General features: G+C 45.3%; 1 protein-coding gene across 2 annotated transcripts in view; it reads left to right on the forward strand.

Moving 5' to 3' along the window:
* The window catches only part of COMMD10 (COMM domain containing 10), a 1,364,001-nt gene that overhangs the window by 1,294,828 nt on the left and 42,273 nt on the right, over positions 1 to 26,900 (forward strand). For both annotated transcript variants that reach the window (XM_069625537.1, XM_069625538.1), the window contains one exon: positions 12,011 to 12,070. In XM_069625537.1, coding sequence (XP_069481638.1) covers positions 12,011 to 12,070 — 60 coding nt within the window. The remainder of the gene's footprint in view (positions 1 to 12,010; positions 12,071 to 26,900) is intronic.

Below are 26,900 nucleotides of genomic sequence, written 5' to 3' on the forward strand. Positions count from 1 at the left end.
GGTCCCGTGCCTGCTGGGCCTAGAGACCCAAGCTACTCCTCACTGATGAGCCCCAACAAGGGCGAAACATGTTTGGGGATGCTTGTGGTCTCGTGCAGAAGGGATGTGGCCTAGCAGTTCGGGCCGGACTGCCCCTTTTGGGGTGGGGCCAAGCCTGATTTGCATATGGTCTTTCCCTTCTGTAATGGTTTGGCAGGCGAAGAACGGTGGTCTGGAGGGTTGCCAAGAGCGTAGCCAGTGGTTAAGATTAATTCTAAACCTTCCAGCCATCACCTCTTTGTTTTTGCTATCTCACCCCGAGTGGGACGGGTATGCCCAGACGTGGGTCCCGTGCCTGCTGGGCCTATAGACCCAAGCTACTCCTCACTGATGAGCCCCAACAAGGGCGAAACATGTTTGGGGATGCTTGTGGTCTCGTGCAGAAGGGATGTGGCCTAGCAGTTCGGGCCGGACTGCCCCTTTTGGGGTGGGGCCAAGCCTGATTTGCATATGGTCTTTCCCTTCTGTAATGGTTTGGCAGGCGAAGAACGGTGGTCTGGAGGGTTGCCAAGAGCGTAGCCAGTGGTTAAGATTAATTCTAAACCTTCCAGCCATCACCTCTTTGTTTTTGCTATGTCACCCCGAGTGGGACGGGTATGCCCAGACGTGGGTCCCGTGCCTGCTGGGCCTAGAGACCCAAGCTACTCCTCACTGATGAGCCCCAACAAGGGCGAAACATGTTTGGGGATGCTTGTGGTCTCGTGCAGAAGGGATGTGGCCTAGCAGTTCGGGCCGGACTGCCCCTTTTGGGGTGGGGCCAAGCCTGATTTGCATATGGTCTTTCCCTTCTGTAATGGTTTGGCAGGCGAAGAACGGTGGTCTGGAGGGTTGCCCAGAGCGTCGCCAGTGGTTAAGATTAATTCTAAACCTTCCAGCCATCACCTCTTTGTTTTTGCTATGTCACCCCGAGTGGGACGGGTATGCCCAGACGTGGGTCCCGTGCCTGCTGGGCCTAGAGACCCAAGCTACTCCTCACTGATGAGCCCCAACAAGGGCGAAACATGTTTGGGGATGCTTGTGGTCTCGTGCAGAAGGGATGTGGCCTAGCAGTTCGGGCCGGACTGCCCCTTTTGGGGTGGGGCCAAGCCTGATTTGCATATGGTCTTTCCCTTCTGTAATGGTTTGGCAGGCGAAGAACGGTGGTCTGGAGGGTTGCCCAGAGCGTTGCCAGTGGTTAAGATTAATTCTAAACCTTCCAGCCATCACCTCTTTGTTTTTGCTATGTCACCCCGAGTGGGACGGGTATGCCCAGACGTGGGTCCCGTGCCTGCTGGGCCTATAGACCCAAGCTACTCCTCACTGATGAGCCCCAACAAGGGCGAAACATGTTTGGGGATGCTTGTGGTCTCGTGCAGAAGGGATGTGGCCTAGCAGTTCGGGCCGGACTGCCCCTTTTGGGGTGGGGCCAAGCCTGATTTGCATATGGTCTTTCCCTTCTGTAATGGTTTGGCAGGCGAAGAACGGTGGTCTGGAGGGTTGCCCAGAGCGTTGCCAGTGGTTAAGATTAATTCTAAACCTTCCAGCCATCACCTCTTTGTTTTGGCTTTTGGTGTCTAGTCAGGGGTCAGAATGGGACACTGTTGTAAACTAGCCACTGGCCTTACCATGTAGAGATGTGTGTACATTTCAGCTAGTGCTCCTGCATTGAGCGGGGATAATGCATTCTCTTTCTCTTTCTTGATTTGAGTCTAGCAACGCTTCGGGCTGCAGTGGTTTGGGCCATTTACAGTTTTCTCATGGTTTTGTCTCTGGGTCCTCCATGTACTCCTATGAAGGATTGCCATGTTGCAAGGGCCTAGAAGCACAGATTTCTAAAAATCATTTATTAATTAATACAATTATGCAGAAATGGTGGTTTACTAACTAGATTCCACCCCCTTTTTGCCAAACTCCACGGCAAACGTATATGGCACAAGTGCCCTGCTGCATCAGTCTCCTGATCTGCAGGACCTGCTCTTCAGTGGCACAAAGCAGGTTCAAATGTAACATGTAGCCGGCGTTACAGCTGCACTGACAGCAAAATCACTGCAGCTGTATTTAAGAAATGCACCTCTGTTCTAAAACTGCATCATTTTGATGAACTCTCACCCTGGTGGCAGTTAAATCTATAAACATAACGCATACCTCAGTTGGGTTATGGTAGCTGAAGGTTGACATAATTATAACAGCCACATCTGATTTATAGCATGCCAGTGTCAACCATGTGAGCTCAGACAGCTCTTGAAAGGCTTTGTTTATTCTGGGCTTCTGCATATAGGCATTTCATTGAATGATATATGGATAGGATATGATTGGTTATTTATAACACACTTAATACTCAGAGGTTTCTAAGAGCGGACCCGGGAATCAAACCTGTGGTGCTAAGTGTCATTTTGCTTCCAAGGCGAGTACGTTGCCCCTGAGCTATCCTCCCAAGCCAAATGAGACAGTAGGGCAGGGTGCCTGCCTCTCTTGGCTCTCTAGGAGGGAAGGTAACACCCTCTTACCAGGTCTGGGATCTCACAGTTGTAGACCAAGGAAAGCATGGCATCAAAGAGCTAGATAGATGACAAAAGACGGCCTCACAATTGGGGGATGCGGAACAGAGACCCTTTGAAGTTGCAGGTCGAATATTGGGCAGAGTTAGGACAGCCAAGGAACACAGGTCAGTTAGGAGAAGAGTTCTCCAGCTTACAGACAGAAGGCTTTTCTCTCTGTCCTTTCCATCCAACTTCCTACAGAACACTGCAGGATGGGGACTGGACTCCCAAAAGCAGTCTTGCATTCCACCAATCACCTTTGGACCTGTGACTGTAAAAGAGGGCGACTCCCACTCCTTCTTTGATTCACTTTTGGACCACCCAGGATATCCAAGAAAAAAAAACATTTAGACCTCTTTTCGGAGAGTCGGACCTTTCCAAAATCCTCAGCCATTTAAGTGAAGGGTGTTCAAAGGCAGAGGCAGCTTATGCTCCTTGCCCACTCCTAGGGGGTGACTTTTGATGAGTAGCAAGACCTACAACTCTGCTCCAAACCTCCCAGGGCAGGGAGGGCCGAGCCTAAACCTACACACCCTGCCCTAGAGTCCCTAGAGTCCCTGCTGGGGTTCTCACAGCATGATATGGCATTTATAACACGCCTGTGTTTCTAGGAGCATCTGGAAAGCTTGAACAGCCAGGATCGCTGTTCAACCTCATCAAACCGGTCAAACCGCATTTGAACCGTGTTCTACACACTTGGACCAGAGGAAACCACAAGTGCTGGCACTCAATCGAACTTTGAACCACTGATGTTTTGCATCCGTTGAACCGGGTCGCCACCCCATTGGGCCAGTTGGAGCATGCCACCTGTTTGGTTTGAACAACCAGCTTGCCGCTGCAGGACAAAGCCGAACCACTGCCTCTTCAATCCCCACTTAGGATCACCAAGGTCACTGCATCAAACCAACGGACCTCGATTTGAACCACTGGAGCATTGTGTCACTCATTGACCTGAAACAGCGGTTACCAATGTCTCGAACTGACCCTGGTGAGCTATCCAAACCGCACAACCCTAACACTGCATTCAAACCCCATGAAGCTCCCCCTTACACCACAGAGCCGCTCGCTCTCCTCTTGAACCTGAACAGCTCATCACAGCCGGGCCTGGTTCAATCCACACTGCAGTACCGCTTGAAGCCTTGTTAGATACCCTCGAACTGCCGAATATTGGACTAATGTACTTTGAGAGGCACTGTTCCCGGTCCACTTTTGGCAAAGCTAACCAGAGGGTACTGTGATGAATTGAGGGTATTCCTTACCCCACCCTGAGATGCTAGGGAAGTGAGTCCACTGCGCAACACCCTCCCTAGGAGTTGAGGCAAGTGGAACCTCACAGCATTAGACTCCCCCTTTGGGGACAATGACTCCCATTCCCATCAGGAGCTCCCTGATGGCCTCCATGTGATGGCTTATTTGGACTTATAAAATATACCAAACCTTTATGAAACTCATGAGCCACACTGCCAACAGGTATTTTTTTAGATATAATTTGTCATTTTAATTGTTGTTTTAAAATTGTGTGTTTTCAGTCACATTAGCTCTATTAGCTTGTATGGTGAACTCGAAATACACTCCTGCTTGTGGTTTTACATTGTGAACTTTTCTGTTGACACTAGCTTTGCTACTAGGAGTTAGTGCTTTATTATTCTTGTAAACAGAAGTGCGAGTTAAATCAGAGGAGCTCTGTGCCCCTGCACACACTGTTAGTACCCTGACACTACAATCCCCAGTAGGATTGTAGTTTCCGGAAGTCAGTTTGACTTAAAACCCGGCACGGAATGCGCTGGTGCGGATGTTAGGTGCAGTCTGCAGCAGTTCGTGGGCAGGACACACGGGTAAGCTAGTAGGCACCAAATTATGGGCATATCATATATTCTGGCGCTTATTGAGGCTGAAATGACCAAATCCCTCGAGCGGTCTGTTAGATTAACACATACGATCACGGACAGCATGGTCCTTCCATCCAATCCACTCCCAAAGGAGTTATCTCACGAACCCACGCTTCGGCAAAAGGTTACTGATATCAAACAGGATCAAGCATCTCTCCCCGGTGAAAACACTAGCGAGAATCACACCGTTCCTATTAGGATAAGCTCAGACATTATGCCTTATTAAGCCTAAAGAGACCATTTTAACTAACACGACACTAGACACCTCATCTCATTGCGCTCCACCCATTTCTAGTGTATACAAAACAGAGGACACTGTCATTAAACCCTCAGACATTAAGATAGGACTCCTTAATACGAGGTCTCTGAATAAGCATGCACAGGACATTTATGATTACATCACTAATGACAAACTTGATATATTGTTCCTTACGGAAACATGGCTGCAGGAACCCATATGTCCCACAGTGGATGTTGCAGTCCCGAGGGATACAATATATACTGTAAATAGAGGGAGATGGGTAATGGAGGAGGAGTGGCTATAATAGCCAAACAAGATCTGGCCCTCTACCCCTCACCTATCCACTGCAATGGTTGTGAAGCAATTATGCTAAAAATGAAACCCACAAATAACAGCAGTATCAATTTCATCGCAATCTATCGACCACCTTCCTTGATATCCGACGTTAAAAGGTGGACTAGCTCTTCGTTAATCTCTTTAAAAGGACCCAACACAGGATCTATTTTACTTGGGGACCTCAATAGGTGGAGAGGAAGCTTGCAAGACAAAGAGGCAATTTCCTTAGAAAAATAAGTTAATGCTATTGACTTTCAGGTAGTCAACACAGAACCCACTTCAAACACCGGAAACCAGCTTGACTGGGCCATATCTAATAATGTGAACATTACAATTCTCGGGATTTATCCCTCCATTTTGGACTGATCACTATAAAATTGATTAAGGCTTACACCTCACAATATTGTTAAGAAATTGAATAACACCCCTAAACTCACGTTAAGTAGAAACTTCAAAAATGTCACACCAGTCTTTCTCGCACTTGGCGTCTCAAACATCATGAATGCCATGAGCGAGGATGACCTCTGTGAGAAACTAATTAACACCTTTAATGATCACTTTAAGGAAATACTTGACCAACATGCTCTGCTCAAACAGAAATTAGCAAGACCTAACAAAAATCATCAAAACTTGTTTAACACAGAAACTTGTAAACTTAAAAACGATAAAAGAAAAGCAGAAAGAAAATGGCAAAAAGATCCATCCACTATTACCAGGGAAATCTGGAAAAAGTTAGATCATATTTATAAAGAAAAGGTGACATTAGCTAAAAAAAACTACTATAACAATCAGAATACCTCTGCATCTAATTCAACAGGCAAATTGTTTCAAATCCTTAAATCAGTTGAAAAACCAGCAACACTATCCCCACATTCCAAATATCTCAAAGAGACTGTGTGATTGTTCAAACTGCCTTCTCTAACAAAATATCAAAGGCAAGAGAAAATATCAGATCATGTATTACAGCCAACTACGCACCATTAAACCCTGATCCGGTTTAGAATCGGATCATTCTGAAAAGGTGAAATTCCACTTTTCCCCAATTTCTGCTGAGCAGATGATGAAAATCTTGTCAGCTACTAAATGCACATTGTGTGCAGAAAACAACCTACCACCAAAGCTGATCCTTGACAATGGATCAACGTGATCCAGTAAACTTCCATGCTATCAACAACTGCAGTATTTTGTTAAAGATCTTGGACAAAGTTGCCACAGGCCAGCTACAAAAATATATTGACCAAAATAAACTCCCGCATGCCCAACAATCCAGCGTCAGAGAGGTGCACGGAACTGAGTCGGAATTGTTGGACCTTCAGGCTAAAATGCTAGAGATAATGGATAGGAGCAAACCGGGATTACTCATATTACTGGACCTCTCAGCAGCTTTTGATTTGTTGGATCATCAGAAGCTCAGAGAGGCCCTAGATAGGGCAGGTAACTGCTCGCAAGAGACCATTGATTGTATCTCCTCGTTTCTTGGTAACAGAAGCTCCAAGATACAATGGGACGAACACTCATCAGCCTCCCAACCAGTAGACTGTGGTGTACCCCAAGGAGCCAGTTCCCCCCCCTCCTTTTTAATATCTGTATGCGTGGTCTCTGCACCCTCCTTACCAACATGGGCATATTTTTCACCAATTTTGCAGATGACATGCAGCTAGTTATGGAGTTAACAGGCTGTCATACCACTGACAACGACGAGCTTAGCACCATCTACAACTCCATTGAGGCATGGATGAAATACAACTGGATGTGCTTCAATGGAGGGAAAACGGAACTCATGGTATTTGGCTCTACTCAATCTAGATCCAGCCTATAAGGCATTTGAAATCAAAAATACCAGTGTCAAGGTATCAGATAAAGTAAAGACCCTTGGTTTTTACCTACAGGCCTCTTTGGGAGCAGATGCACATGTTGCTTATTTGAAACAAACCTGCCGGTACCATCAAAAACTGTTAAATCGAATCAGACCTCATCTGAATCAACAAAATAGCTCTGCCAGAGCCATTGTCCTGTCTAGACTGGATTATGGAAATTCACCCCTGATGGGAGCCAGCATAAAATGCATCAAGCAATGCCAAATTGTCCAGAACAATGCGGTCAGGACTATCACCGGCAAAACCAAAAGGGATCACATTACCAAAGAGAGGAAAGCCCTTCACTGGTTATTGATTCAAGACCGCATTACCTTCAAGGCAATGACATTAGTCCACTACTGCCTATATGGAACCGCTGCTGAGTACTTGAAAAAGCAAATTAGCCCATATACGCCTAGTAGGAGGAGTAGGAGTTTAAGGTCTGATAATAAAGGTTTAATTCAATTAGGAATTGCTAAAAAAAAAGTAAACAGACTGGGTCAGGCCTTCCCTGTTAAAGCTACCCTAAGATGGAATGAGCTTCCCCTTAGGCGAGAACCAAGCTATCTCAAGTTTAGAGAGATGTTGAAAACAGCTCTTTTCAGATAAACCCTTACCCTAACACCTCCCACTTCTGCCAATCTTTAGGGCCTGCTTGTCCCGTCACTTATTAGTCGTCCGTGACTATATGTTAAGCGCCCTGATGCCTATGGGCTGCAGCTCTATATAAACATATAAACGTAAACATGAAGATAGCGTGAAGTTATATTATGAACGACAAGAAATAGAAGATATCTCTTTAAATTCAAGTCTCCAATGGACTGCCACAAGGATGCTGAAAAGGGATGCAAGACTAACCAGTGGGAGAGAGGAGACCTAGGGCTGAGAGTGAGCAAAGATCTGAGATACACAGGGAAAGCTCCTTGTGTATAAAAAAGCAGACAATGGTTGGGCTTTGGCAGAACGCAGAGCCGATGTGCGACAGAACCGCTGCAGCATGGAACCAGAAATGCAGAGCAACAGGTGTGCGAGAGCAGAAGAAAGCCAAGCAAGGCAGAGGAGAAAGAGCGGCAGTGACATGACCACAGAATCAAATCAGTGGCCATTCTGACCATACAACAGTGCAGAGACCCTCCGGGGAGTAAGCCACTCCCAGTCCAAGTCACGATCCTTGTGACATCCCCAAAGACGAGAACAGCACAACCAGGAAGGAGACGCCATGAGAGCAAGGAGCAGAGAGAGTGGGACTCATAAATTAAGTGAAGCTCATCCCAGTACTAATGAGAACATTATTGGAAATAATCCAGTGAAAAAGAGTTTGAATAAGATGAGAAGAAAAACTAAAATCATAGAATGGGAAAGATATAAAGTTGGAGACTTATCACTTTTGGAAAAAGGGAAGGCCCACTATTTCAAAGATAAAAAGGGAGCACAAGAAAGAGAGACATTTGGGGAGAACAAACCTGTTGAGGCAGGAATCCCAAAATTGTATCTGGAACTGCACCCTGGCAATGGGGGAATTGTAATTGGAACTTGAACTACCACAAAAGAGAGGAGAAGAGTGTAACAGAGATTCATGACCCCCACAATAGAGAGAAAGGGAACTTAAATAGACTTAAGCTGACAAGAAAGAATAAGGACCAGAGAAGTACCAGTCCCTTGAAAGAACTGCAGAACTTGATACAGTGGATGACAAGATACTATTTGCACATAGTCTTCTGAAAGGAGTGCGAAGGAACTTGTGACAAAACACAAGCACCAGGAGAAGGGAGTCATTCTGCTGAACTTAATTAGTTATCATAATGGTATGGTTAGATAGCTTAGATTTGGACAGAGAACAGAAATGTTTTTGGACATTCATCCTGACTGATGAGCACCTTAGCTAGAAGAATAGGCAGGGAACACCCCATAGTTCTAGGGAGAGATAGGCCTTATTTTACTTTAAATAAGCTTCACACTAAGAACATGCCTTTACCGCATCTGTGTCCTTTTCTGATCCTCCAAATATGGTGTCATAAGTGGGATCTATTCTGAATGATAAAAGTTGGGGACTCGTGCTATTCACTGGATTAAAAAACAAAAGTCAAAGCCCCTGCGCTAGCCTGAACAGAATCCATAGGATTTGATTTAAATAGCACTGAGGAGATTATACTGCTTCCCGGTGAGAGACAACTACTCCACACAGGTCTAACCCTAGCCTCTCTGCCAGTAATATCCATTAGGTTAGCATCCAAGTCTGGCAGTGCTTGGAAATACGGCTTCGAAGTTATGGCGGGAGTCATTGACTTTCGACGGGATATGAAAGTCCTACTACAAAACAATGGGAACAGCCCATATAGTATAAAGGAGGGAGAATAGGTGGCCCAAGGGGTTCTTGAAAGAACCTTTTTCATGAGACCAGAAGAAATAATAGAACAAACAGAGACAGAGCGGTGAAACAAAGTGCTTGGAGATGCAGACCTTTCCCAAATAGAGAAGCTTCCTGACGAAGTAGAAGAGGTCGCTCCCTTAATGGGCCTGGCCTTTGCTCAAAGGAATGATCCCCCATTCTCACAGAGGCCTTCATTAAGGTCACCACTGAGGAAAAGGGGCAAAGCCAAGCTAGTCCTTTTTTCTAAAAAAAGGTTTTCTCTAGCAGTGGGATATAAGCACTGATTACGTATGGCATAAGCAGCTAGTTGTACCACAAAGCCATAGATGAGTAATTCTCAAACTCACCTACTCTCACCTGACAGCATCAGGGAATAGGAAAAACACAAAACTAGATAATTCCTCCATTTTACGGGCCATGAGTTTTTGCTGACTTTTTTTATGATTCGCGAAATCTGTCAAAAACGGCGACCACTCCTGTTCTACCTGCCCCGTTACAACCACTACCTTTTATTGAGGTCCCATTTTCAAAGATAGTGATGGACATTTTGGGGCCCTTAGAGACATCTAAGCTTGGGAATCGATAAATCCTCGTAATTATGGATTACGCCACTCGTTATCCAGAAACCTTTCCCCTCCATAATAATGCAACAGAGCAAATACTAAAACACCTTTTGCCATTTTCTTCAAGGGTAGGATTTCGTAAAGAGATTCTTACACACCAGGGTACTACCTTTAAGTCAAAATTCATGCAAGAGGTCAAATTAATGCTTAAAATTAGGACCTTAAGAACCTCGGTATATCATCCACAAACCGACCATCTGGTGGAGCATTTCAATCATATCCTTAAAAAAGAATTAAGAAAATTGGTTGAAGCATCGGAAGGAACTGGGATAAAATGATACCCTGGGCCTTATTCGCCATCCAGAAAAAAAGCAAGAATCCCTGGTGTATTCCCCATTTGAATTAGACCATGGTAGAGAGCCTCGGGATGTCCTAGACAGGTTAAGAGAAACTTTGGAGGAACAAGAAGAGGCTATTTCACCCATTTCTCAGAGTACACAGAAACTAAAAGCCCATATGGCCGCAGTACACGAAATCGTGACTAACATCTGGGAGAAGTACAAGAACAGCAGCAGGTCACATATAATAAATGACGCATACCCCATACCTTTTCAGTGGGCCAATCAGTCTTGGTACTTCTGCTTACTTCAGAAAACAAGATAATTTCTAAATGGCACAGTCCTTATACCATCCTGGAAAAGAAAGGCCCATAAATGATCCTGGTTCCCAGCGAGATACACAACATAGAATCGAAATGTATCATGTCAACCTGCTAAATGAATGAGTAAACCCTTACAAAGATACTACCTTCACTATGGTTGTTCACCTAATGGTCTCTGATAGAGAAACCTTTTTAGTTCTATCTGATCCCTCCCTTTCCCAAAAGACCAACGTCATTGACCTACTTGAGCAGTTCCCAGAGGTATTTTCGGATCAGCCAGACAGAGTGGTTTTTGTTTTGCATTTCCTTAGAACACCCTCAGGGAAGACCATCAACTTAAAACCATATTGGATCCCTGAGACTCAAAAGAAAATAATCGAATAAGCGGTAGAGGAAATGCTTAATGCAGATATAATCGAGTCCTCTCAGAGTCCTTGGTCCTTGGTCTTCACCCATTGTTCTAGTGGCGGAACCGGATCAATCCTGAAGGTTTTACATCGACTTTAGAAAGTTGAATTCCATATCAGTATTCAACACTTATCCCATGCCCAGAATAGAGGATCTCATTGAAAAGCTATGCTCGGCCAAATATATTTCTATATTATTTCTAACAAAGGGCTTTTGGCAGGTCCCATTAAACCCTTCGGACTGCACTCTCCACTCCACAAGTTTTATTCCAGTTTAAAGTTTTGCCTTTTGAGTTACACAGGTCCCCAACCACTTTTCAGGGAATAATGCATACATTGTTAAGACCATACTCAAGAACTGCAATACTTTATACAATCTATGACAAGAGACTATTTTCATATAGTCTACTGAAAGGAGTGAGAAGAAGCTTGTGACAAAACATGAGCACCAAGAGGAGAGAGTCACTCTCCTAGTTAGTTATAATAGTGGTTGGGTCAGATAGCTTAGATTGGGACCGAGGACAGATTTGTTTTTGTACATACATCCTGACTGACAAATACCTTAGCTAGAAGGATAGGTAGGGAACGCCCCACAGTTAATAGGCACAGATAGGTCTTATTTTATTGTAAATAAAGTTCCCAGTAGGAACATGTCTTTACTGCGTCTGTGTCCTCCTTCGGATCTTCCACAGTAAACAAGTGAAAGGTGAGGCAAGAAGATCGCAGCATTCACTGCATCTAGGGGTTGTACTCCAGTCGTTGCCCATGACTTGGCCAAAGGTATTAATGTCTATGGTTTACACATTGATGTGGGTGTAGTGGGGCAGTCATTAAGCTTAATCAAAGGCCTGCGCTCTTTGGAGACGGAGCAGGAGAAAAGCCCTGCGCACTCTGCGGACAGTTTGGTCAAAAGTCCAAGTCCCAGTGGGACTTTTTATCTGTTTTCGCTTTTGTTTTTGTAATTTTATGTTCTTTTGTGTCTCAATTTGATGGTCAAATGCATACATTTATTTGAAGTACTGTATGTGCTTTTATATACCATAAATAGCCGTGCATGACTGTGATATCATGACCTGCGTCATTGTTTGAATATTTGTATGGCTCATCATTATTTCATTTTCTCAACAGAACCTAGAGAAGGTTGTGGCTGAATTTAGCCATGCAGAGCTGTTGGAGTTCTTTAACAAGGTCTGTACTTTTTTCAACCTTATCAGACACGTAATACGTTTTTAAGGTGCAGATGCCTCTCTTAATATGTGTGACCTATTGTGTTTCAGAACTTTGCAGCATAAGTCGCAGGACAAAGATTAAAAAGGGATTTTAAGGTGGCTTACAACTGTAATCATTGTAAAAAATATATAATATGTACATAAATACATTGTTTAAGCTGATGGAAACCACCTGAATCCATACCTTATCTGTTAGTTAACATTTTGAACAATCCCAAAAAATAAAGTGAGTTAACTTGGGCTTTATTGCAATCTGTTCAAAATAAAACCAGTCAATTAATTATGCCAGAAGACCATTAACCGTGCCATGTCAGTGTTCCATTGTGTAAGGAACTCATGGTGGCAACAGTAAAGACAGACACAAGTGATCACAGTTCAAGGGTGTTTATTAAACTGCCAAAGTGGGTGAGATAAACGCCTAATCTAAACTTAAATCTAAGATGGGAGCAAGCTTCCATCATCAAATGAAAATAAGGCAGTTCTAGTGGCGTTGCATCAAATAAAAGCTCCTATACTAAAAAATCCTATTGTCAGTCCGTGCACTAATTACAAAAAGAGTGTGGGATAGGATTCATAAGAAAGAAAGAAGGGTTCACAAATAATGTGTCAGTATGCAGTAGTCGGGGTCTCCCTTCCCTATGTTTTAAGCACAGGATAAGGTGGAACGTCTGAGCACAGCACACTTCTCGGGCTTCCCCAGCACAAGACAACAGTTCCGCTCTCAACCTTCAAGAACCTCGATGGCCAAGTCACTGCTCCTGAAAAAAAGTCTCTTGCCTTCGAGGGTCGGAAAATAACAAACCAAAAATGTCCTTTTATAAAGTAATTAGGGTGATAATGGCTCACCCCTAGTCACCCTCTACCGGGCGCAGACCTTCTCAATTTTCAGCCTCCCGCTTTCGGGTTCACTATGGCTTTTCTTTGGTTCACAAATCTTAATGTCTTTTAAACAATTCTTCAGGCTTTGCCCCTTTCTGCTGACATCCCTCTGCCGGGTTCACTCTTGCCAACTTTTGCTAACCAGTTCACTGTGGCCATCCCTCGGTCGTGTTCACTTCTGCCAACACACTGTTTATAGGGACTTCAGGCTTCACCCCTTTCTGTCAGCATCCCTCTGCCGGCTTTACTGTTACCAACTTTATCAATTATGCTTTTCTCAAACACCTGTCGGTCAAAGACTTTCGACTATACAGAGGATTTTGCTTGACCCCTGTATGACCACCTTGACCGTCCCTTTGCAGCCTTCCCGAGGCCTTCTGTTATTAGCAGTTTCAACATACCTAGTATTAACCAGAGTCTCTCGGGTAAGCACCCACATGGTGCCGGATCCCTCTGCAGCTGGTCTCCCCTTTATTTTAACAGTTCTTTGAACTTCCCTTAAGTTGCTACTTTGAGGCTTTCGTTCAACACATTTCGGATTTTATCGTTTCGCCCCTCGACTCACTGGCTGTGATGAACTGCTTGGCTTTTCAGCATATCTGGAGTCGAGACTGTTACCACGGTAGCAGGCACCTCCCTCGGTACTGCTTAACAGCATGGGCATGCTCTGTGTACCATTGACACCTGCTGCAACACACTTGAGCTATTGGCCACAGTCTTACGATTCCTTCTGCGCAGGTTTCACGAGTCTGGGTTGTAAAGGGCAAGGTCGCGTCTCTACTTGTCAGCCTCTCGGTATTCACTGCTTTTCTCCTCCTTTTGAACTGCGGTATCTGGATAGCTGTCTCGTTGTGTGGTCTGCCTTGCTCATAGTGTGCTTTCGTGCTCCACCGTTTATCCCTGTGGGGAAGGGAAAGGGCCGTCAGGTGTGTGTGATTCTGATCATTTGCCTGACCTTTGTGTTGGGACATGTTAGGTAAACGGGTCAGGTGTTAGTCGTCATCTGTGGTGTGCAAAAGTGTCTGTGTCGGAAAAGGGGGGGCACTGTTTCGGAATATCCTACATGGTAGGAGGGGAAAAGAGTGTTGTAAGAAGGGGGATTCTGCGTCCCACCTGTCAGGGTCCCACTTCCACTCTCCAAGGACGCCCGATCCAGGTGATCCACCCTCACAGGTCCACCCCCACGAACTGGATCCAATAGCGATGGCCGTGTCCTGGCCACCTGGATGAGAGATCCCCGGGGACTAGCTAAGGAGACACCTTCAGGTTTCTCACAATTGGCACATGGACAGCAATGGCAATATTTCATCCACATGATATCAACATTTTAATCAACCCCACAAATGATGGATTTTTGACCTAATGCATTTACATAAACCTATCAATAGACTCCCAATCTCTCCAAAGCATAGGAGACAACCATAGAATGTGTTGGTGTTATGATGAAGAGATGACGGCATGTCAACAGTACCTCCCTTTTCCTGAACTGTGCTTTTCTTTTACATATAATTGGTATTAGGTGACTGCTTTGTTCAGTTGGTGTTAGCCAATGCAATAGCTTCCAGAATGCATTAGTCTCTGCTTAATGAAATTCCATAGTGGTATCCCTGTCAAATGAAGTTACAGAGGACCCTTCTCAATGCAACATGATCGCCCTAACATATGGCCACATATTGCACACGCCTGGGCCCCTTTGCAGAGCTGAACTGATAAATATTATAAGTGAAAGATAACTTCATACTGAAGCCGTTTATCTTGCGCCATCTTCATTAAGGTTAGAGATTTATCAAAGCTTTGATTTCAAACATATTGCCAACATCATTTTGCCATTTTCCAAGCTACTGCTAGTGTATATTGACCATTTCTTTGGAAAGAGAAATTGCATTTCTACCAAGGACAGTTGTTTTGAAAAAGACCTCCACCAGCCGGCTTCTAAGAGTAGAGACCACATATGCTTTTACAACTGGTATTTATAAGCATGGATCTTGGGAAATCGTACTATGCTTGGATGTGTTCAAAGTAGCTGTTCCAAGTACTCGATCGGCACATCTCATCACATTATTTATCATTTTAGTTATTTTGAGTATTTGATATACTGTGAAACTTGATTCAATTATGTATTTTATTAATTGTTATGTTATTTACTTTGCATATATTGCATATGTATTTCTTTTTTCTCTCTGTTTTCTCTTCTTTCTCACTATTTTATAATGTGTTTAATTTTGTAACTTGTGTAAGGTTTATTTTTTAAACCAAAACACAAATATCATTTTCTTCTTCTAAAAGTATGAAACTAGCTCCAAGGAGCAGTCGAATTGGTGTACTAGGAACATTTAACAATATGGCAGGAACATCCCAACAATAAAACGATGTACATAGAAAAGTATGTTTCTGATGTTGTGAATTGACAAACTACCCATACTTTTATGTGAGGGGCGAGACACTACAGACTGGTTTGGGCCAGCCTTTGCCCGATGTGACTCACATAGGGTGGATGGAGAAAGGATCCTTCATGCTCGCCGGCCAGGCTAAGATGCAGTATTTACTAGCCTTTGATATCCATGGTTTCAAACCCAAACTGGGAGTATGGTTAGGTCAGGCAGACACAGTTTGTGGTATGGCTTAAAACTACAATTAAGTGTACCGCATTCGTTCAAGGACTCACAGTGCCCGAAGACTATAATGAGAACACATCCCAAGTTTGCCCGCAGAAGAGAAACACAAAGCAGAGTGATCACGAACTGCACGGTCGAGCAGCAAAGCTGCAGCAGTTTACTCCTCGACCCTGCGATGATCCGGGATGCCACAGAACAGATAATTGCAACTGATGGGAATCAAAGATGGTGTCAATGTTGCACTGCAGCTATAAAGCTGCGGAATCACCAAGTGAGAATAGTCTGACCATTAACCTATGAAGAGAAGTTGATAGTTATGCATTTAAGAGACAAGGGAAACAAGGGAAAACACCCAATTCCCAATGCATAACAGATACACTTAGCAGGCCCATTCAATCACAAGTGCTGGCATAAATACATTATTAATGCACTCTAAAAGAGGCTGGATGAGTCCAGCAGATGCAGTAACAGACCGGAGGAAAAATGTGTTTCTCGCTGATTACAGCCAAAACACGGGGGCTGCCACTTGGTACAGGACAGGCACTTTGCTGGATTTCCTCCTTGTTACACAGACCCTGTTGCAAGGGTATGATGCCTGTCAGAGGTCTATGAGAGACCCAAAACGCAATGCTGAGAAGCTCGAGGTCTATGAGAAATTTGGGGCTTAACGCTGAGAAACCTGAGCTCTATGAGAAACGGGAGACTAACTGTTGTGGAACCCGAAGTTTATGAAAGACCAGATAGATTAAATGCTGTGAAACTACAGGTTGTTGAAAGGTTAGAGATCTAGGAGATACCTTTTCTAAAAATCACAAGATTTCGAAGAGCCCTATCTGGTATCATGGAATACCAGACAATGGGAAGTGACCCAAATGTGCAGCAAGAAGCTCTGGAGGACCACCCACTAAAAGCTGAGTGACAAGAGGCCAAAGCCTGAAGACCGAGATACTTTGGAGAGGTCAACGATGCATCTTGAAAACAGGAAGAATTAAGAAGGGTTAAGACTGTGAACAATACCTGTAAGAGCCTTCCCAAGGTAACCTTTCTTTATGTTGTGTTTAGATTAGGGCTGGACCTTTACAAATAGATTATGTGCCCCTCAGTTACAGCCTAACTCTGTCACTGCCCTTTCAAATGGATTGTGTACTCCACTTTATTCCACATCTTTGACGTGTAATGTCCACAGCTGTGTACTTTGAAAAGTTTTTCATCAGAGGGCATCCTGCGTCGATGGCATTGGGTCGATGTCCCTCGAAGGCTTCCGTCGAGGGTGACGTCACTGGATGTTATAAATAGGACGCACAGCGCCCGTAGCCTCAGTTCCGTTTTTTTCTGCAAACGTGTTTGCTTCAGAGACTCGGCACACCTCGTGTATTCCTCCTGAATATGCCTTCTTCTTCGACCCCTCCAACTCCGCGGTCTGGCTTCAAGACTTGCTGGGACTGCAAGTATAAGATGTCGCTAACTCGCCCACATCGCATTTGTTTGTGGTGCCTGGGCGAGAGTCATGACACCGGCGGCTGTTCCAAATGCCAGTCGCTGACTGCTAAGGCCTTGCGGGAGCGTAAATGGAAGCTTCAGGTAGGTAGGGTTCTAAACCCAGTAAGTCCTGTTAAACCTCCAAGGGGATGTCCACCAACGATTCAAGGGGCGACTCTTCGCGTCGGAAAGGAGTCCCAGGGATCTCGGTCCCAGAGTGGTTCCTGCCATTCATCCTCGTCTCGGCATTTGAGGAAGCGCCGTCACCGGTTGCCTTCCCCGTCGTCCTCGCAGGATGGAGCCGCAAGGAAAGTGGCTTGTCCAACTAAGTCTGCGACTCCGGAGAAATGGGCTGCCTTTAGGGAGCAGATGCTGGCGATTTTCCAATCCCAGGGCACAGTTCCGTCTGCACCTTCGGAAGAAGCCGGCAGGGAACGGTCCCGATCTGTGGCTTGTGCGCCTTCGGGCTCAGGTCCTCAGCACGATTCTCATCAGGAACGTTTGAGGTCCCGTTCAGACAAGGCTAAGGATGGTCGCAAGAGACATGCTTCCAGGTCTCGGGATTCGTGCCCAGCGAGACCGTAGAAACCTGGTAAGGGCTCAAAATCGGCATCGACAAGTTGGCGCAGTGTCCACCGGATACGAATGTCAAAGCTTTGGCGTCGCACCAGCCCTCAGCGCCATCACCACCGTTATCGACATTGAAGCCGTCGGTGGTCTCGACGTCTAAGCCATCAGCGACCTCTACGCCTTCGGGTACTTTTGGTAAGAATTTGCTGATGGGGATCCCTGGTACTGTGGATCCTCTAAGGAAGGCTACTTCCAAGTCTGCGAGGCCTGTTAGGGAATGCAGACCCTCTTCTGTCCCGAGGTAGGACTTTTTCCTCCCTCTGGATGACATCTATGAGGATGAGGAGGACAGATGTTGATTTTGACCCTATTGAGCCTGATGTGGCTCCTGTGTTTTCCAGGAACAGTCAAATGGATGAGTTAAGGCAATCTCTGCAGGATGCCAGTGGCTTGGACATTTCTCCTGAGGTGGAGTTTGGCAGGCCTGAGCCTGGGGCTCATGCTGAGTCGTCCGACAGGAGACTGATGGCTAGGGTCACTGAGTATCTTGGTTGGTCCAGTCCTCCTGAAGCTTTTATTCAGGATGATATAATGGATATTTTGGATCAAGGTCCGTCCTCTGACCCAGTGTTACCTTTTCATTTGACATTGCAGAAAAGGGTGGCGGCTGCCTGGCAGACACCAGAATCTCTTCCGGCAATTAACAAATCTTTAAAAAATACTGCCCTTCCGGTAGCAACCCCATATACCTTTCCACTCACCCCACTCCTGAGAGTTTGGTGGTTCAGGCAGCTATGGCCACCTCGAGGCAGGCGGCGTACCCTACCATCCCTCCTGATAGGGACGAAAAACGATTAGATGGTTGGGCACGCAAGGTTTTTTCTGCGGAGAGTATGGCGCTGAAATCAGCCAACTCCACTTGTGCCTTAGCAAGATTTTCACGCACTCTGTGGAACTGTTGCTCTCTTGTGTCTGAGCATAGTCCCGAGGGGGAAGAAAGGGTTGGGTTCCTTGCTCTCGTGTACGATGGCAAGGATGCCATGTGTGAATCCCTTCAGTCGGGTTTGGACACGACCGACAGTGTTAGCCGGTCCATGGCTGCGAGCACCATTATACGCAGATTTGCGTGGTTGCAGAAGTTCGGCATTTGTTTGGCAGCAAGGCTGACGAGAGCCTTGAGAGGTTGCAGACCTCAAAAGCTGTGGTGAAATCTTTGAGCACAGCTGTGCGTCAACCTCTGCCTTTTTGTCCTAGGGGACAACAGTGGAGGGGAGGTTCCTTTCGTTACTACTCCTCTTTTGGTAGGACGAAGGAGCCTCCAGTCAAAGGGGCCAATGAAAAGGTACCCCTGGTGGTCAGGGAAATGGGGTGCCAAAGCCGCTCAGGCAGCTGCCTCTCTGCCTTCAGGCACTGCTGCAGCAGCTCCAAAACAATCATGTTCGCCAGTTGGGGGCAGGCTGTCTCAATATCTCGAGGAATGGCGAGCTATTACTTCGGATGTGTGGGTTCTGGATACAATAGCCCACAGCTACTGCCTTCCCTTCCTAAAGCATCCTCACGACAATCCACCGGGGAAGCTCTCTTTGAAGCTTCCAGATCCGCCCCTTGTGCAGGAAATCTTGACCCTGCTGGAGAAAGGCGCTATAGACCTGGTGCCTGTAGCAGAGAGGAACAAGGAATGGTACTCCATATTGTTTTATTCCAAAGAAAGAGGGGTGATTGAGACACATCTTGGACTTGCATTCGTTGAACAAACTTCTCAAGAAGGACAAGTTCAAGATGGTCACTCTTTTTCAGGTCCTCCAGCCCCTTCGACTTGAGGATTGGTTGGTGTCTCTAGACCTACAGGATGCTTACTTTCATGTGCTGATTCATCCAAAGCACAGAAAGTACCTGAGGTTTGCGGCTGGCGACTCGCACTTTCAGTTTCGGGTCCTGCCATTCATATTGACCCCCGCCCGAGGGTCTTCACCAAGCTAATGGTGGTGGTGGCAGTGTATATCTCTGGTGAGGGGGGATTCACGTCTACCCCTAGCTGGACGACTGGCTGATCAGTGCGCATTCTCCCAAGCAAGCGATGGATCATCTAGGTCTCACCTGCCGCTCCCTCCACAAGCTGAGTTTCTCCCTCAATTTCAAGAAGTCACATCTGACACCTTCCCAACATGATTTAAAATAGATTCCGATGTTCCATATATGAACATGTGTGGAATTGTAAATGCCATTTAGTAATTCTACATGGCCCAACAATATGTTTGCCACACTAGATTAAATATTGGCACAATGATGTGAGATGATGGCATTCTCAATGGCTGGCAACTTACGAATAAAACAAGCAATAATCAACAATTGGACTTTATTTACTGCCATAATCCCTGATTGATTTTGTTACCTTTTGCAGCCACTGCGCATCAACATCAACAAATGGAAGTGCCTTCATTTTGAATTCAGCACTATTGCGAATTGAACCGAGTGAAGCTCCTATACTTCCCCAGTTCGCCAAGATTGAATCACGAAAGGTACTTTTAACAAACTATTGGTACCTACAAATCAATATGTAATTGACTAAGTAATGTAGAGCCAAAATAGGCGCCTAATCGATCACTGTCCGTACTTTTTACAGACACAGTGCATGAAATGAAATTTATGGCATTCCTGTAGGAACCTGTTCAAATTGCCGACAAATACTACCATATATGACCCAAAGAAATTGAGAAACTCTCAGGTTAGTCCAAGTAACTGCAGTTCTAATACTGGCAGTCCACACCGTTTTTATGAATTGGTGAACAATATGTCCCAAACTATACAACCTTTTTACGTATTCCTTTTTTATGTATTCCAATCTAGATGTTCTACTAATGGGAAAGTATTTATTACGGAAAAAGTACAAATCTGCCCATGTCCTGAAGACTGCCATTATCAACATCCAGACCAACGGCACCAGAGAGAGTCCCGTATGAGTCAGAAAGGCCGAAACATATGTCGACTTGTTAATAGGAACTTGTGTATTCGCTGATTTCTACCTCTCATATTGAATAAATTGCAATAGGATAGCTGGCGTGTATTCAACAACCCGCAGCTACCCTACATTAATGCAAGTTAATCTAAACAGAGTGACCAATAAACTAAAAATATAATATTAGATCATTCGCTCTGGTTAAAAAACCTTTTAGGCATACATTAGAAGTTGGAAGACCACAATATATTTTGACTCTTCCGTGTAATCATATGCGTACATACTCACAGTAATACATACTGTTCTTTCCCGTTACCTTTCACTATGGTTTTTGACATCCTGAAAGGCCTGGTGGACCTTCACCAGTTAGATTGTAAGTGATTAGCACAGTTTGTTTTTATAGATTTAGGTTCGTCTTGTTTTTATATACCCATTATTTGAATAATAAATTGAAAAGTAAAAAGCAAAATACTTGTGTGAATCAGGTGTGGTATGTGTAACCTTAAAATTACATGAGGTTACCTTGGATATAACCTTCTGTGACTCGGGGTCTCTAGGTAGGGGAAGGCGACCTATCATCCCTTGCTCTCAACCTTCCCAACAGCTCCAGTACATCGGGGCTGTGTTGGACACGTCCTTGGGGAAGTGCTTGCCTCTCCAGGTGAGGGCTCAGCACATTGTGCGGATTGTGGACAAGTTTCAACATGCCCAGAGTTTCCCAGATTTCGAATTCTTAAGGTTGCTCGGCCTCATGGCTTGCTGCATTTTTCTGGTGCCAGAGGCCATACTGAGGATGAGATCCTTGTTATGGGTCCTCAAGATGTAGTGGTCACAATTCTCAGGCAAGATGTTGGATCCCGTTCAGATTCCACTCTCGGTCTCCCAGGATGTTCTCTGGTGGGCCAACGATGGGAACCAGATGAAGGGGGAGCCGTTTTGGCAACCGTGGCCGGAGGTGACAGTAGTGACGGACACTTCCCTCACAGGATGGGGAGCTCATGCCGAAGATTTGACTGCCAGCAGTTGTTGGTCTCCATCAGAGTCCAAACTCCACATCAACCTGTTAGAGCTGGGGGCCATCAGGCTGGCCCTGAAGGCTTTTCTGCCATTTGTGCGGGGGAAGTGTGTCCTGATCATGACAGACAATACAGTGGCCATGCATTACATCAACAAAAAAGGGGGGTAGGGTCAATCCCGTTGTGCAGAGAGGCAATGCAGCTCTGGTTCTGGGCAATCCAGCAGGGAATATCACTCTCGGCAGTTCATCTGGCCGGAGAGGAAAATGCGGCGGCGGATGCTCTGAGCAGGCAGAGCACAGTCTCTCACGAGTGGGAGTTAGCTCAGGAAGTCCTTTTGGATATCTTCGCCCTTTGGAGAACCCCACAAGTGGATCTCTTCGTGACCAGTGCCAACTAGAAGTGTGAGAGATTCTGCTCAAGGGAATTTCCTTTGAGAGGAGTCTTAGGAGACGCTTTCGTTGTGGAGTGGTCATTCCCTCTTCTGTACACGTCTCCTCCGGTCCCCGTCATTCCTCAAGTGTTAAGGAGGTTGCAGAGGTTCGGATCCCACATGATCCTTATTGCTCCGTATTGGGCTAGGAGAGTGTGGTACCCGGACCTTCTAGAAATGTCCATCTGCCCTCCACGCCGTCTTCCCTACCAAGAGGATCTGCTTTTGTGTGATGGGGGTCGTGTTCTCCAGGCAGAGGTCAAGACTCTCAACCTTCATGCTTGGTATCTGAAAGGTTGAGGTATAAGGATTGGGACCTCCCCGATGACGTGATGGAGGTGCTGCTTTATGCCAGACGGCCAGCAACAAAATCCCTGTACTGTTGCCATTGGCGTAAGTTTTGCGACTGGTGCAGAGGACAAAATGTTGATCCTTTTCAGTGTTCCATTCACATGGTTCTATCTTTCTTGCTTTCTTTGGTCCACAGGGGCACAGGGGCCTTCAAGTAGGTACCATTAAAGGTTACCTGGCGTTGCTGTCTATCTTCAAGTTCAATGTTCTTATTTTAAGATTCCTTTGATTTCCCAAAGGGCTCACTAATGTGTTCCCGCCATCCCCGTTCCAGGTGCTGGTTTGGGATCTAAATTTGGTCTTGAAATTTCTGCATGGTGCTCCATTTGAACCTTGGCACCTTTGTCTTTCAAGACAGTGTTCTTGATTGCGGTTACTTCCGCTCGCAGAGTGAGTGAATTGCAGGCACTTTCATCTAAGCCGCCCTTTACTGTGTTCCACAAGGATAGGGTTGTACTGACGGTATGTCCTTCCTTTCTACCTAAAATAGTATCTGAATTTCATTTAAGCCAGAAAGTGGTTCTTCCGTCTTTCTATCCTCCTCCTCATCCTGGTAAGGAAGAGGAGTGACTCCATAGGTTGGACCCTAGGAGAGCTCTGAGCTTTTATATTTCTAGGATGTCCAGGGTCAGAGTGGACAATCAACTCTTTGTGGGGTATGCTGGACACTGATTGGGCCAGGCTGTTACCAAACAGACCTTGTCCAGGTGGATTATACTTGCCATTACTGAATGTTACTGATTGCCGGGCAAGGACCCTCCTGAAGGGTTGCAAGCTTATTCCACTAGGGGCGTGGCTACTTCCACAACCCTGCATCGGGGAGTTCCTATTAGGAATATTTGTGACGCAGCCACATGGGCTTCTATCCACACCTTTGTCAAACATTACTCCCTGGATGCGCTCCATGGTCAAGATATGGCCTTTGGTAAGGCGGTTCTTTATTCTGCCATCTGATTGGGTACTCTAAATTCTTTTCCCTCCTCCATTTTCTGGTGCTGCTTTGGGAGTCTGTCAAAGATGTGGAATACGTTAGAGGACTCAATCCATTCGAAGAACAAGTTACTTACCAACTGGTAACATTCTTTCGACTGGATGTTCCTCCAACGTATTCCACATCGCCTGCCCCTCTGGAGAATTTCCTTTGCTATTGTAGCTTACATTCCCTCAAGGCTATGTGCAGTCAAGCAGGCATTGGATATGTGCATGTCACACTTTATGGAGGAAAAAACATAAACTGATGCTACGGGCGCCCTATTTATAACATCTGGTGATATCGCCCTCGACAGAGGCCTTCGGGGGACATCAACCCGGCGCCATCAACGCAGGACGCCCACTGCCAAATAAGTTTCCAAAGTACACAGCTGTGGAAATTACATGTCAAAGATGTTAAATACGCTGGTGAAACATCCAGTCGAAAGAACGTTACTAGTTGGTAAGTAACTTGTTCTTTTGTTGTCAGACTCTCACTTGATCATGTGCAGTCAAAGAGCTTGCTAGAACTGTGTCTCTTTAAGCTGGAGTGATATTGTAATCCCCAAATGACTACTTACCACTACCCTCTATGGACTTTCACTTCTCGACCTGGACATATCACCAGATTGACCAAGCCTTGCAACATTTTGTATTACAGCATAGGGTTATCCAGGAGACTACCGACCTGTTACTAGGTTTTGGATCTTTCTATTGGCCACTACATAGACATTGATTTGTAGGATCCGGTGTCCCTGGATGTAGAGGAACATTATAAGAGTAGTTTACTAATCTTTTGATTTTGGAATAACCCTACCAGAGGTGGTGGATACATCAAGAGGATCCCACATTGTTGTCCAGCCCCAAAACATTTTTTTATTTGTAGCTTCCTCATCATTTGTAGACCTTTCCCTAGTTCCTATAGGCATTTGTTGCACCCCTTCCCTGTTTTTGACACAAAATGAAACTACTTGTTTAAACACAGTGGCGAATTAGAAGGATGAAACAGACCAGGGTTCATCATGTTTTAACTGTGGTTTATTAAATTTAAATGAAAAAGGCCTAACTTTCCCTAGCCTAAGGGTTGCTCTTCCCAACACAACTAAAACTAGGGTGCTCGTCGTCGGTGTCAAAGTCCAAATAAATGTCTGTCCTCAGTCTAAAAAACTATCCTGCTCTTGCCCTGCCACTAATCTTAACGAACTAAGGGCCAGGAGAATGACTCCCTTCTCCTGGGTTGTAAGAATATCTTCTTAGACAAATGTTCTCTGTCAGTATGAAATCTTCAAATAGCGTTCCGCTATTCGCATGATCTGTTTGTTCAGTTCTGCTGTAGGACTTCCCCATGTTCTATTCTTGTTCTATCTGGGTCTTTGTGAAGTTCTCTTCTCTGGATTATGGCCCCCACTTTTCTTCTGTGATGCGTCTGTATCAAAGAATTGTCTTTTTTGCTCCTCTGTAATTAACTCTGTTTTCCCTAAGAGGCTAATCCTTGTGCCTCTTTGCTTCTCTGTCTTTTCCCTGAGATCTGTGTACTGTATCCAGGGTTTAAACTAAATGTACTGGGAGTTTTCTGTACTACTGGCACAAGTAGGAAGAGTCCTGTGGTTATTCTCACTCTTCTCCTGATATTCATTACCACTGGGATGAGTATGATGAGTCCCGTACTTATTCTCTTCTGGTAGTATTCGTTATTACTGGGACGAGTATGATGAGTCCCGTACTTATTCTTAATCTTCTTATCACTTTGCCAATTAGGATTCGGCCACTTTGAACAACCGCCCTTCTCCCCGGGTCTCCAACTCTGCCTGTGTCAGGCAGCGCATCACCGGGTCGGCGTCTCTGTTCACTACTTCACTTTGGGGTTTCAGCATGGATTCCTTGATTCGCGTCGATCTACTCTCCGGGACATTTTCGGCTACTTCTGAGACAACGGTGTCAGCTCCGGGAAGGTTTCTCTCCTTTTGACTTAGAAACAATAGATTGCTCAAAGTACAATTATAAAAAAAAAACATAGGTTTACATTATACTATACCTATTTATAATTCAGACACAGGAAGAGAAAGTGATTTTGTCTGGATCTCACAATTGATTAGATCCCAGTTCCTCATGTTCCAAAGTCATCAACTTAGCCAATTGGCATCTAGTGGGAGGTCTCAGAGACTAAATACTTCAGCAAACTGGACATTTAGACTCTGATCCTTGCCAGATAAAAAATTCACCATACACCAGGTATGTTCCACTGCTCTGCTGTCTTGTGGTGTCAGGTACCACTAGGGATACCGGCACCTCGGTGAGCTCAGCACAGAGGGGGTTTCCTCTCTCACCCTTCCTCCTGCCACTATCGTTCCAGAGCGATTCCCTCCAGGGACACACCTTTGCCTCTGAGCCTCTCTGTAGGCTCTCTGGATGGCAGCGTTCTCTCACACCTGTATTTCCACCCTTCTTGGGAGAAAGGAGATCAGAACCTCTGTCTCTAGCAAACCCGTTCGAACTTCCCGGGTCTCTCCCCATCTTTGGCTCAGTCCTCCTTCTTTTATGTTCCCACACGGAGGCTTCCCTGTGTTCCAGCCAAAGTCTTTCTTTCATGTCAGTGTAACTCCATTGGGCCTCCTCGTCTCAATGTCAGGTAATGTGTCAATCTCTGCTGCTCTTTAGTTCTTACTTGTCACAGTACCAAATATACTTTGTCTACAGCAGAGGTACTAGTATAAGAAATGTAGGTGGATTCTGGGCTTATTTCTTCTTTATTATTTTTTGTTTATAAGAAAAAATTGAATTCCTTCTCAGAACGGGAGTCCTTATTCCCAAGAAGGGAGTTTCTCCCTGTGAGATCCTGCTTTCTGCCACCCCTAGGGGGAATATTGTGTAGCGGGCTCACCTCCCTAGTCTCACAGGAAGAGGCTCCCCTCTCAGTAGAAGTGACTGAATTCCCCAATTCGTCACAACATGTTTCTATTTGGTTCTCCTTATCATTGCTCCAACTTCATGCACTGGTTGGGACCAGAGTAAGGCAGATTGTGAAGCTCGGAATTTAGCTAGGAAAACCATAGCTAGGTCAAAGTACAATAATTTATTTTTAAAATAGGCTTACATGCATTTTTTTAATTGCCCCCCCTAACCTCCTGTTTTTTAGCCTTTAAACCCCCCCCCCAAAATATGAACACCTTACATTTTAAAAATATGCATTCGATGCATATTTTTTCGATGCAAAATCCCTGATTTGTAAGGCAGGTGCCTGCAAGCGTTTCTGATTCGCAAACTGTGGTGGCAGCCTCAAATTACCACAAGATAGACCCACTGTCCATTTGCTTGAGACCATTGTTTCGCTAACCATTCCTGTATTGGACGCATGCGCAACCTTGCATGTGGCACAAGAAAGATGCAAAAAGCCATCATACGAAGAAGGTGCATCACCCCTGTTTACCTATGACAGGGGGACAAGTTCTATGGCTCCCTTTTCCAGTAGCGATTGTACATCTGCATGGAGGATTAGTGGATGTTCCAAGGACATGTTCCTG

This window comes from Ambystoma mexicanum, chromosome 6p (assembly GCF_040938575.1).
Source record: "Ambystoma mexicanum isolate Mex_15411 chromosome 6p, UKY_AmexF1_1, whole genome shotgun sequence".
NCBI lineage: Eukaryota > Metazoa > Chordata > Amphibia > Caudata > Ambystomatidae > Ambystoma > Ambystoma mexicanum.